At 32.6% G+C, this 11,463-nt stretch overlaps 1 protein-coding gene across 1 annotated transcript; it reads right to left on the bottom strand.

Moving 5' to 3' along the window:
- Positions 1 to 300: 300 nt before the first annotated feature.
- Positions 301 to 9,265, bottom strand: LOC124374790. The gene is made up of 3 exons (XM_046832940.1): positions 9,158 to 9,265; positions 3,909 to 3,992; positions 301 to 573 (listed from the first exon to the last, which is right to left on the bottom strand). The coding sequence occupies exons 1-3, from the start codon at positions 9,263 to 9,265 to the stop codon at positions 316 to 318; spliced, it is 450 nt and encodes a 149-aa protein (XP_046688896.1). The 3' UTR covers positions 301 to 315.
- Positions 9,266 to 11,463: the final 2,198 nt, after the last annotated feature.

Below are 11,463 nucleotides of genomic sequence, written 5' to 3'. Positions count from 1 at the left end.
AATCCATAAAAGGCAATTTTAATGTAATAATAATTCCTAATATTGGATGAAATTAGCTCCAACAGTAACAAAAGTGAGACTGATCCCAAATCATTGTTATTTTCAATGGTTTAAAAAGTGTGCTTTTTCTTTATCTACAAAACGAATTGAAAGAATTTAACAATCAGCATGACCAATATATTGTAATAATCACTTTGTACGTCCCAAGAAATTTATCAATATATTTTACCACTCACCTAAAATTAAAAAAAAAATATTAATTGAGTGCCACATGTTTAAATTCAATAGCTTCAAAAACTGAACAAAAACAAAATGTTAAGAACTAAAAGCTTGAAATGCATTTACTAAGACAGCCTGTATGCAAAATGTAACGGTTTCATTTATCTTCCCAAAAAGTGCATTAATAAGGAATACAAATCTTAATTTTAAAATAGTTTGTACACTTACATCCTCATTAGTATGCTCTACATAGCTGCTCTTAGCTCTCTTGTTCAGAAGTGGGTCCAGGCAGATCAAGAACAGCATGTAGATCACAAGCAAAGAGATGATCCAGATTACAATTATAACTACAACCTAAAAACATACATTGTTTCATGTACATGTTAAATATAATTTATTGAAGTTATTTGAAAGTACAACTAGTTTAACAAACACATTGGTTATTTACATAAAGTTGGATACGACTCAATGGTCTACTTAAGTACGCTAATTATAGACATTAAATAAGAAGCTAAGAGATTATTTTGTAAAGTTAAAGTTTTCAGCTATTTTACATGAAGGCACATCATATTGACAAATGATTGCCTCCACATAACTCCTCTAAGCTCTGTTGTCCAGTAGTGAATTCAGACAGATAAAGACCAGCATGTAGATCACAGGCACAGATTGTTTAGTTCAATTATAACTGTAGACCAAACAGATTACTAATGATACTGAACAGACTAATACTTGAATATACAATAATCAGTTTAACAAAAATGTTTGTTATTTATACAAACTTTCATCCAAGTCAAACTCGGCACTAAATGGACTAGTTCTAGGATTCTGACACCTGCAAGATAAGTAAAACTTAAGACTCCTTTGAGTCATCTTCATACTTCAACGAGTCTACCTATTTTTTATCTCATGCAAAAACAGTTGAAAGTCATTACAAGCAAAATCAGTACTGTACAGAGAATGATCAAACGTCTATTATCCTAGAACTTTATAAACATTTAATATTGTCATTAGTAATAGGCTTTTGAGATCTATGTTTTGTCCCTTATATAACAGATTGGTATTAAAGTGATTATCTGTCTTGTATTGTCATTATTTTAGCAACATTTTGAAATTCTTTTGATCAACTGCCTTTATAACAATTAAAATATCTTGAAGAAAATCCTAAGGTCAATCAGGAATTGCCTAGGGGAACTATTTATTTACATAAGATGCAGTTGTTGGTAATATGTTTAGTTGATGTTGTCTTTGTTGATAATTTTGTATGTTGTTACACGTATACATATCTTTTTTGAATAGAGATTTATTTATATCCATTTTGAACCTGCAAAGCAATCTTTGAAGTGTTATTTTAGCATTATTATGCAATGAAAAAGTCCAGATCCATACAACTATTCCAAAATAGGTGGCAACTTATCTGAGGGATGCCTTTAACCTTATACGACTAATTAAAAAGTGCTAATTTCTTTATCTGGTTGTATTTAAATATTCAGTTAAAGTAAAGTGTTGTATTTTTTAAACTAACACTTTTATTTTTTAAATAGGGTAATAAATTATTTGTATGATTAGACTTTAAATGTAGAGTAAAACAAGATATAAAACAATGGTTTTTGTTACACCATTATGGTTTTACTTTTTTTAATGTAAACATTTTTTAACGTGTATACACCAACTAATAATATCAATAATTTTTGATTCATAGACATGTTTCATAAATCGGTTTCCATATGGCAGCCACTCGTATTTGCTGTTTCAAAAAGTTACATTTACACTTTGGCTAATAAAGCATTGTCGAGCAAAACTCAAGAGTGTTTTAAACTTTAAGAGTAAATTGAAAAGCTTAAGTATTTCAATATCTCATAATTTCAAGATGGTGCAGCAAATGGTAGTATGCAGTGACTCACTGTAATACAAGTTTATAAACACAAAGTGCTGAGAGCCTAGTAAACAGAAACTGTACAAACAACAGCCACTGATACAAGTGGTGATAACATTAGTCCTGGTAACCCTAACTATTTCTCATTGTTTTGTAAACCAAAAGATTAATTAAATGTATAATGTACTAAAACAGAAATTTTAAAATTCCCTATCCTTGTATTACTATTTTATGTCATCATACACATTTTATATGTATTCCTATAGTTATATAGAAAACATGCACTGCCATTCGCATTTTAAGAGTAACAAAATATGACAATTTTCGGAAGACTGAAAACCTCATAACATAGACATGTTATGTTATTACTTTAAAAATTTTAAATTTTGTTGTATTACAATTTATACACTTTTCTAATCAATGTGGTTAACGATTTGTGTAGCTAAACAATATTTAGCCCGTTCCAACACCAGAGATATATATATCGAATGGTAGACTTTAACCAAAACTCCAAATCACAGAGTTATATTCTATATTACACATTGTGTCTCTTTGAGCGCTTTTTAGTTCACGAAAAACCTTCGAAATGGACAGGTGCAGTGCGCGACCTTCACTCCCTGCAGGCGGGTTGCCCTTCCACCAACAGCACATCCACCGGTTGTTCTCTCTTCTGTGTGCCCTTCAGAGCCATGACCTAATAATTTCATTGTCTAGCCCAGATGATAAGGACATAAGAGTGTAGACCCTACTGTGAAAACCTTAGATAAGGTAATGCTAACCTAGTATTATTATATAATTTATTAGTTTGCTACCAAGAATGTTGAAATTTAGATTAAATTCACAGTTGTATAGTATATTGTTATTGTATACTTTTTATTCAATAAATATGCAAAGTTTAACTAAAATTCCCTGTTCAATAGGTGGTGCGGGCGAAGGGTTTAACAGTTTATGTACACCAATAATATTAAACAATACAATGCTTGTACAGACTAGTGATGGTTAACGAAATCATGAAACTATTATTTGTCACATCTCCACAGTTAAGGAAAACCACCAAGTAAATCTAATTCATTCATTCGTTTTAACAGTTTCCGAACGCGGAACCTACAGAAAGTGTCTGACTTGTCAAAAATACAAAGTAAACAGGTCCCAATTCTATAACTGGAAGTGGAGAGATAACTAAACCGACAGTATTATTGGCTAATAAAGCAGTTATTTCTCGCGTTAGTCTAATGAAATCCAACTAATTCTTCGGAATTCAAGCCAGATTGACTGGTTTAGTTTATGTTTAAATTGTTTGTACTATACAAAACAAATAAATTAAAACTGGACATTTACAATTTTGGGAACATTTACAAAATAGATAAGGAGTAATGAAACCAGTTAGAGTAAACAAATTTGGAAGTTATTTATAAATATAAAACCACTAATTGTTAAAAACAACATTACCTCGTTTTATAACTAAGTAAATTTAACTGTCCATTATATGAGGGGCGATAAGACTAGTGGTGGTCCCCAATCACAAGTTTTGATGTAGACTACTGGTGTACAGAGGGATGGAAGTGGGGAGATAACAATAACTAGCCTAATTCCTAAGCCTGTTGAGGCGGGAACATGCTTAGGCGATAAACATAAGGTGTTGAGAGATTCAAATTGGTGTTTGAAAACTTAAATTTGTTCATATACCAGGTAAAAGACAAGGAAGTTTTTCTACAACCAGCTTTTAAGTATAAAGACCTATGTTAATTAATAATGTCAGTCCATTTTGTCAAGTGTTACTGAATTATAATGATTTGCATATCTGATCACTACTTACCTTGATAATGGTTGTATTTCTACTTTCGTACTTGCATTCACATCGAGGGCACAGCTCGTGGGTTTTGTTATCATTTATCCACCACTGGAACGCTTACCCCCTCACAATCGCTACAAAATAATAAAAAATCAAACTTCCTTAGTATTTATTTCATTCCCTCACCTATATCATTTTAAACATCACATGTAAACAGTATTATAGTGTAAGGAAATGATAATATAATGTTAAATAACTTTATAAATGAGAGGACAATTGACTTAACTCTTGTTGGCTTAATGTATAGATACGAGAGTTGTCCCAGAAAATAGCGTGACAATGGCGTTAAATCTTAGTTTTAGATTTAAATACAAAGAATGAAGCATGATTGATAAATTTAAAAAGTCCCACATGAACCACATCTGGAAAGATCCAGTCCTCACACAAACTGTAAGAATTATACTTGGATACAAAGCTTACACAAATTAAATTTATTTATAATAAAAGATATATTGTTCATCTATTAAGTTGAGATTTTAATCAATATTTATTAATTTTAAATTTGTTAGACAACAAGTTAATTTTAAAAGAAATCGGAAAATTGAAGAATGCTGTCTAAATAAATGCATTGTTATATTTCGATAATGCTTACTTTAGCCACATTACATTAAACAATCTTAAAACTATTTTTAGCAATAGTACTATTTCATTGTTCAGGGGGAATATTTAGGCACAGTTTGCAAACTATATACTGCACAATAGATTATATTAAACTGTTGTTTATTTTTAGTTTACATCTCAATTAGTCCATCAATTTTTTCTTTTGATGTTTTTGAGAGGATTACCCAGCGGTGTTACTGGGTGGGGGTGAAGTCAATATTCAACATGTGATTCAGGGAGATTAGGTATACCCAACTGCATTGAAATAGAATTTACAGAATTTTTCTGTAATCTTGCCCCTGTTTATTGGTCAATTTTGACCACAGTTGGAAGTTTATTTATCGTGTGCTACATCCATAGTGAAAATTACTTATAGTTTTTCCACTGTTGTATTTTGGGCCCTGTTATACGCTACTGTGCAACTTCTTTGGGCATCTTGACATTGCTTTTCTGATTGGTTGGATTTCGTTGTGTAACCATTAGAATAATATGGTTAGGTGAGTTTGTAAGAATGTTTATCTCTCAAGCTTTAGTGAATCTAGCCTTTTCGGAATTTTGTATTTACTGATCGGTACTACCCCCCCCCCGATTCAAGATAGCAAAATACCCAAAAAAATTAAAAACATATGATTGATAGTAGATGTTTTTGTTGTTCTGGTGCTGCCAACCCGCACTCATGGCTGGAGGTATTACTGTCAGCCGGTTCCAACTACTACTTTTTTATGAGATAAAAAATGTTGGTCTTTCCTAAATTTAATTGTTATCTGTTACAAAATACAGAATGCTTTATTCATATACCTTCATATTTTGGACAGGTGGTCAAATACAAAGATAAATATAAATGAAAATCAATACAATGTAATGGAAATAAATTGTCTTTAGTGTCCTTGTAAGTTTTTTAATAGTTGTTGCGGCGAATTTGCATGTTCAACGGAATTCACTGATTGTATAAAATTGGATTTCCTTCTCAAGCCAGGAATACAGTCCATTTTTTTAGATTTTTTTGTTTAAATTGTCTTAGAGCTCGATAGTAAAGCATTATCAATAGTCTAGGCTCCAGCATATGAGGGTTTCTTTGCGAAACAGAGCGGTTGTTTTATCAAATTTATTTTTAAACATTTTCCCTTGAACAAAATGCAAGTAGGTATAAGTAAAACATTTTATAATTGTAATAAGAAAATAAATATTTCTGATATACAATTGGAGAAAAATTTTGTATCTACAACCTTACTTGTTAAGGAGGTACATTGGCAAGTATATACACTTCTTGGTAAAGTTGTGAGTTCCGTTGACAACAGTTGACAAACCACATTTACAGCGAGCATCTTCATAGGTAGGGACTGAGCCTGAAACAAAATAAAGTTTTTAACCCTCTTTAGATGTACCAACATCCAGTAGAGTCATAACTATGTATCTAAAAATCTCAGAGAGTGTTACATGATTATACAAAAACTTGTAACTATACGATACTCCCATAACCTTTATACTCTGTGTCCTCATCATCAGCTGCTGCCAATAAATGCTGATTATGTTAAACCCACTCCCTGTCATGTTTCAGGTAAAATATTTGTCTTGTTACATTACTCCTTTGTTTGTTTGGTTATATTCTAATTCTGATATTTATCGTTATACTATTGAGTTTTTATTTTGTGATAAGTAAGAAAAATGTAAATGATGCTTACAGCTATATAAGTATGTCTAAACAATTTGTTAAAAAGTATTATTGGTAGTGTGGCTGATACCTCTGGCAGTGTCTATTAAAATCATCTGCTTCCCAATGGACGGTAAATTGTTTCCCTGAGCAACTCAAGATTTTTCACGAGTATGTCCCAATTTTTAAAAGGGTTCCCTAAAGACCAGAACCTCAAACGCTAACCGCCCAATTTTCTGTAATTCCTGTATTGGGTAAGCTAAAATTGAATCATTGGTTTGTAAGGCAAATTACTAACTACTTTCTGGAAAGTAATAACCTTCTGGAACCTTCACAATTTTGGGTTTAGAAAGGATAAATCAACTTTTAATGCTCTGAGATCAAGTAGTTAGACAAATTCACTCAGCTTTCCGAGAGTCAAGGGCTTTGCTCGGGCTACTTTTTGTGACTTTGAGGCAGCGGCCTTTTGATTGTGTTGATAGTAAAATTCCTTATATCTAAACTAAAACCCATTACGGATGGTTTCTGGGCCTAATCCTAAATTGTTTTTGGAATTCATATATATAACAATCAGCAAGCCAAACTGGTCCTTTAATAATGGTAAGTGGTGTTCTAAAAGAAGGCCCTCGTGGAGTGGGGAGTTTCCACAGGGCTCCGTCCTAGGGTCCCCCTACTCTTTTTAAATCTATATAAATGATTTTACCATTTATCTCTTAAACTCGAAAACCATATTGATATGCAGATGATACTACACTTTTTAAATGTTCAGCTCAAAGTGTACATGATCTGGAGCTGTTGGCAAATTGATACATTAAAAAATGCATCAAACTGGGTTTCAATGCTAATGGGTTTTTTGCTAAATAAAGGACAAAACAACAAAAATGTTTGTTTACTCTTATGGCATATTGCTGGGTCATTGGACGAAAGGCTGATTTTTCAAACTCCATGTTAAATTCTTGGGTAATGCAACCTTGATAGAAATTTGACATGGGCAACACATATTGATTATCTAAATAAAAGACTCTCACGAGTCATTTATCTTCATGAGTAGACTGAATGATATTGTACCGACTAAAATTTTTATAAGAGCCGCATACTTTTGCCATTTTTCCAATCTCAGTTTTTTAGATTATGGATTAGTCCTATATGGTTAATTGCAACCAGAATTTTCCGAAATACTAGTATTAACAAAAAAAGGCAATTAGGGCTCTAAAAAAAGTGTGATACCAGAGTAAGCATTGCAAACCCCGATTTCATAAATTTTCGTTTTCCAGACGTGTATCTAAATTATGTATATATATGACTCCGGCTGGGTTTACAAAATCCCCATAGAAAAATCCAAATTTGTTAAATTTTAAAACATAAATTTCATGACCAAACAACACGCGTAATCGGAAACAATGCTGAAATTGGAACATTTTCGAGATTAAGCAAAACCCTCACCAGTCATGTTGTAGATATCTTTGAAAATATTTTATAACTTTCCTGGAGAGAACAAATATTGCTCATATTCCCTTTGATATCTGTTAAGAATAAGTATATACTTCCTGGTTGTTGGAGTAACATCCGTTTTAAAAAAACAGTCTAGATGAATTCTTCAAACACCAAAAGTTATTGATTTTTAATGTGTTTTTGTTACTGTTACTGACAATTTGTCACTGTCATTTTTGTGATTTTTTATTTCATTATTTATTTAATTTACTTGCTTAGGAACTTTTATTGACTTATTGTATATGTAAATTGAACTTGTGTTAACAATAAGCAATAAATACTATGACTTTGTCCAATTGATGTAATACATTTTCATGGAACAAATAAAATTTAATTATTTATTATTCATTATTATTATTATTTATTATATTATTAGTTATTATGTCAGGCCCGATTTTGATTTTCTCGGATATTAGTTCTAAATTATTCTGTGAGCAAACAATTATATTCAATCAATCTTTTTTTACAAGCATTTTGAAGCATAATGACCAAAGTCAAAAATACAGAAAATAATATTAATTATTTTGTAAATTGTTAATTTGCACAATGTTATCAAAGCTCTTTTTAAATTTTAGTGTGTTTGGTTAAATTGAGAAACTATAAATAAATTCTGTGAAAAATACAGTGATTATTGGACTTTTGAAATTTGGAAATAAATGATGCGCCAAATAGTTTTAAAAGAACAGATAACAAAACCACAAACCGAAGCTAAACAATAAGATAATAATGTTTTTTTTTTTCTCATAGTAAAGTCACAAATTATTTGTTTTTATTTAAATAATTATTACTCTACAGTTAAAACACTTTCATGAACTTTCAAACACTAAATATAAAAACATCTCATTCTCATGAACCAGCCTTTAAAGAATTGAAAAGGTCAGTCGAGGTTTTTCGCGGATAGGTACTAATCATTATAATGTTAACAAAAAGTTATAACATCTATATTTTGACAATAGGACAATAGACAATAGACAATTAGGACAATATTCTTGTAATTTAGCAATTTCTTTAAGAAATACAATGGCGTACAACATGATGATAATCTTGGCTTTACAATTTTATGTATCTTATTTGTTTATTTAACTTTTGGTGCCAATGTTTTTGGTCATCTATATAAAAAAGGTCAAAAAAACTCCTTGGTTCGAGTATAAGGGTCGCTCCACTGGAGCCAGTTTCTGAAGTTCATTTTTTAACTGGTATTTGTATCCCTCTCCTTGTCCTTAAGGTTTTGTGGCAATGAGTTGAATGAATTATTCTGCGGCCAATGTATGAAAGGTTTTTTGCTAAAATGTATTGTTGAGTGGTGTGAAGTAGGAAAGACTGTAGTCGGCTGCTCTTCTCCACTGGATTGTTTTGTATGAGATGTATGTTCTTTCATTTCTTGGAAGGATCCAGGCTGATTGGTGTGTAGATGGAACCAACTGCAAGTATGTATGAGATTGATGTGGACGGTTAAGATTCTTAAAGTGACCTTGAACGCTTCCTCTGCAGCTATCTGTAGGGCCCCTAGGGCCATGGCAAGTGTTCTAATCAGTCTTTTTTTTGGAGGATTCAGGATTTTGTTAAGGTTGGCCATCATCGTGATGTTGAGCCCCAAGGAAAATTAATCCAATCATCGAATGTGAGATTCCACCATCCGCGTAGTATGCTGTTTTGGCTAATATTCCTCCCGGGCCTCACCCCATCCACATCATTTCTTTTGACTACAAATTATCCCAGATGAGAAGTTTTCTTGGTCAGTGCAGCATTAATATGATCTCCCCAAGAAAGGTCTAAGCATCTAATTTAGTGAGCGCCCAGTCAGTTTTTTGTTCTTTTTGTTCTGTCGAAATATTGGGAAATCTGGTATTTGTTCATAGGTCTTCTGCTAAAATTGATATGTGTGGTTTTGGATGGATTGATAGCTAAGTCGTATTTGAAGAGCCCAGTAAATTGGAGTGCTTATGTCCTGTAAGATGCATAAAAATGGCTAGTTACTAATTCATGTGTTTGTGTCATTTTGCAAATAGAAGAGTTGTATCGTCTGCGTACAATTATAGTCTCTACATTGTCCATCATTTGAATACAAAAACAGAAAAGGTCGTTGGTGGAAAAGAAATAAATAAAAAGGGGCCCAATACTGAGGCCTTGAGGCTACTCCCTCTTCTCACTGGCAGTGGCCTTTGATCTGGTAATAAACACATTTTTTTCCATTTCAGATTTTGTTGATATTTCAGTAATTTGGTGTGACGATCTTTCAAGGTAGCCTAGCACACCACAATCTTTGTTGCTAGGGCCGTCAATACCATAAAGCCAAGAGATTTTCCTCAGGATGAGGTCGAATGACCCAAGCGAAATCCGAAGGCTTTGCCTGGTAGTCAATGTAAGAATAGCTGAGACATGTTTGCCATCTTCCCAGGTTGTTCTGTGATTTTTATTCAAGTAAATTGGTTAACACCAGCTGTGGTGGTGGATCTAGCCTTTGAGAAATCCATGTTGATTTTTTTGTAATAAGTTCATTTCTTATCCATGTAGTCTAGCCATTCTTGAGCAGAGCAATCTTTTCTATTATTTTTGATGATGTGGTTGATATTAGCGATGATAGGTGCGGTAAGTCTCTGGTTTGATGAGGGGATCCTTTCTTGTGTTTTGGATATATTTTAGCAGGTTTTTAAAGTCAGAGGGGAATTGTCCTGAACTAAATGAATTTGTTTATTATGCTGACTAATGGGAGGTGCTAGTATTTGTGTTTGCCACAGTGTTTTAACGACCTTTTGATGGAATCATCGTCTACCTTCCAACAAGATAAACTTAGATTTTAGTGTGAGGATATTGTTGCAATGACCTTTCCTTTGTTGTTATAGTAGGTATTTAAAAATAGTAATTCGGGTTAATCCACTTTGTGGGAGGGTAATTTGGTGAGTTATAATATTGTGTTTTTAAATTGTTCACGATTAGTTTTCCAATGTGGAAAGCAAAAACTGCTATTTTCGAAAAATATTTATTAATGCTGTTTCAGCCACAAGAACAGGGTTATCCTCCTAATTTTGCCATCCATCTTTCTCCAACTGCATATTTGGCTTCATCACCTTTTTGTTTATTTTGTTTCTTTCTCCCGCGCTTGATTGTGTCCCAGATGGCTTTACTCTATGTTGTCAGCCTGATTAATATATTCTGCTGTTATGCTCATCGTTTGAGATTTTCGGAGTTTAAGGTCGTTAGGTTTTCTTTTTTTCTGTCATTGCTATTTTGTCATCATTATTTCCCAGTTTAGTTCATATCTATGTAAGGCAGTTAGAAAGTCTTCTTTTAAGAATTTTTAACCTTCTTCAATCGTATTGTACATTAAGCTTCCTACTTGGTTTTTTTGCTTGTGCTTTCTTCTTAGGGGACATACATGGTCTAATGTTTGTCTTCACTGTTGTTAAAAAACAAGTTATAAGCTCTCTTCAACATCTGATGCAGCATGCACAGCTCATCCCAATTTTCTAGAAAGAATTCGTCTTTAACGTATGTCAAGATTTTTCCTTGAAAATATTCTCCTCACAGTAGCTTCTTTTCTTAGAGGACAAAATTTTGTTTGCGATTGTTGACGGTGCAAATCTGGCCAGTGGTGGATTCTTGGATATCCCAGTCTGTACTACTGTAAAGTTCACCATATCTTCTGATATGTTTGTGCAAAATTACAGTCAATAGATGTTCTGTGGGTCGGTAGTGATTAAGTTAGTTCCTTGTCTTCTGGGAGAGATAGCGCGCTTGATACCCAAAAGTTTGATAGTTCATATGCCTCAAAGAAAG

This window comes from Homalodisca vitripennis, unplaced genomic scaffold, assembly GCF_021130785.1.
Source record: "Homalodisca vitripennis isolate AUS2020 unplaced genomic scaffold, UT_GWSS_2.1 ScUCBcl_10101;HRSCAF=18825, whole genome shotgun sequence".
NCBI lineage: Eukaryota > Metazoa > Arthropoda > Insecta > Hemiptera > Cicadellidae > Homalodisca > Homalodisca vitripennis.
Note: the sequence above shows the minus strand (reverse complement) of the source record. Positions and strands in the feature narration are given on the sequence as shown.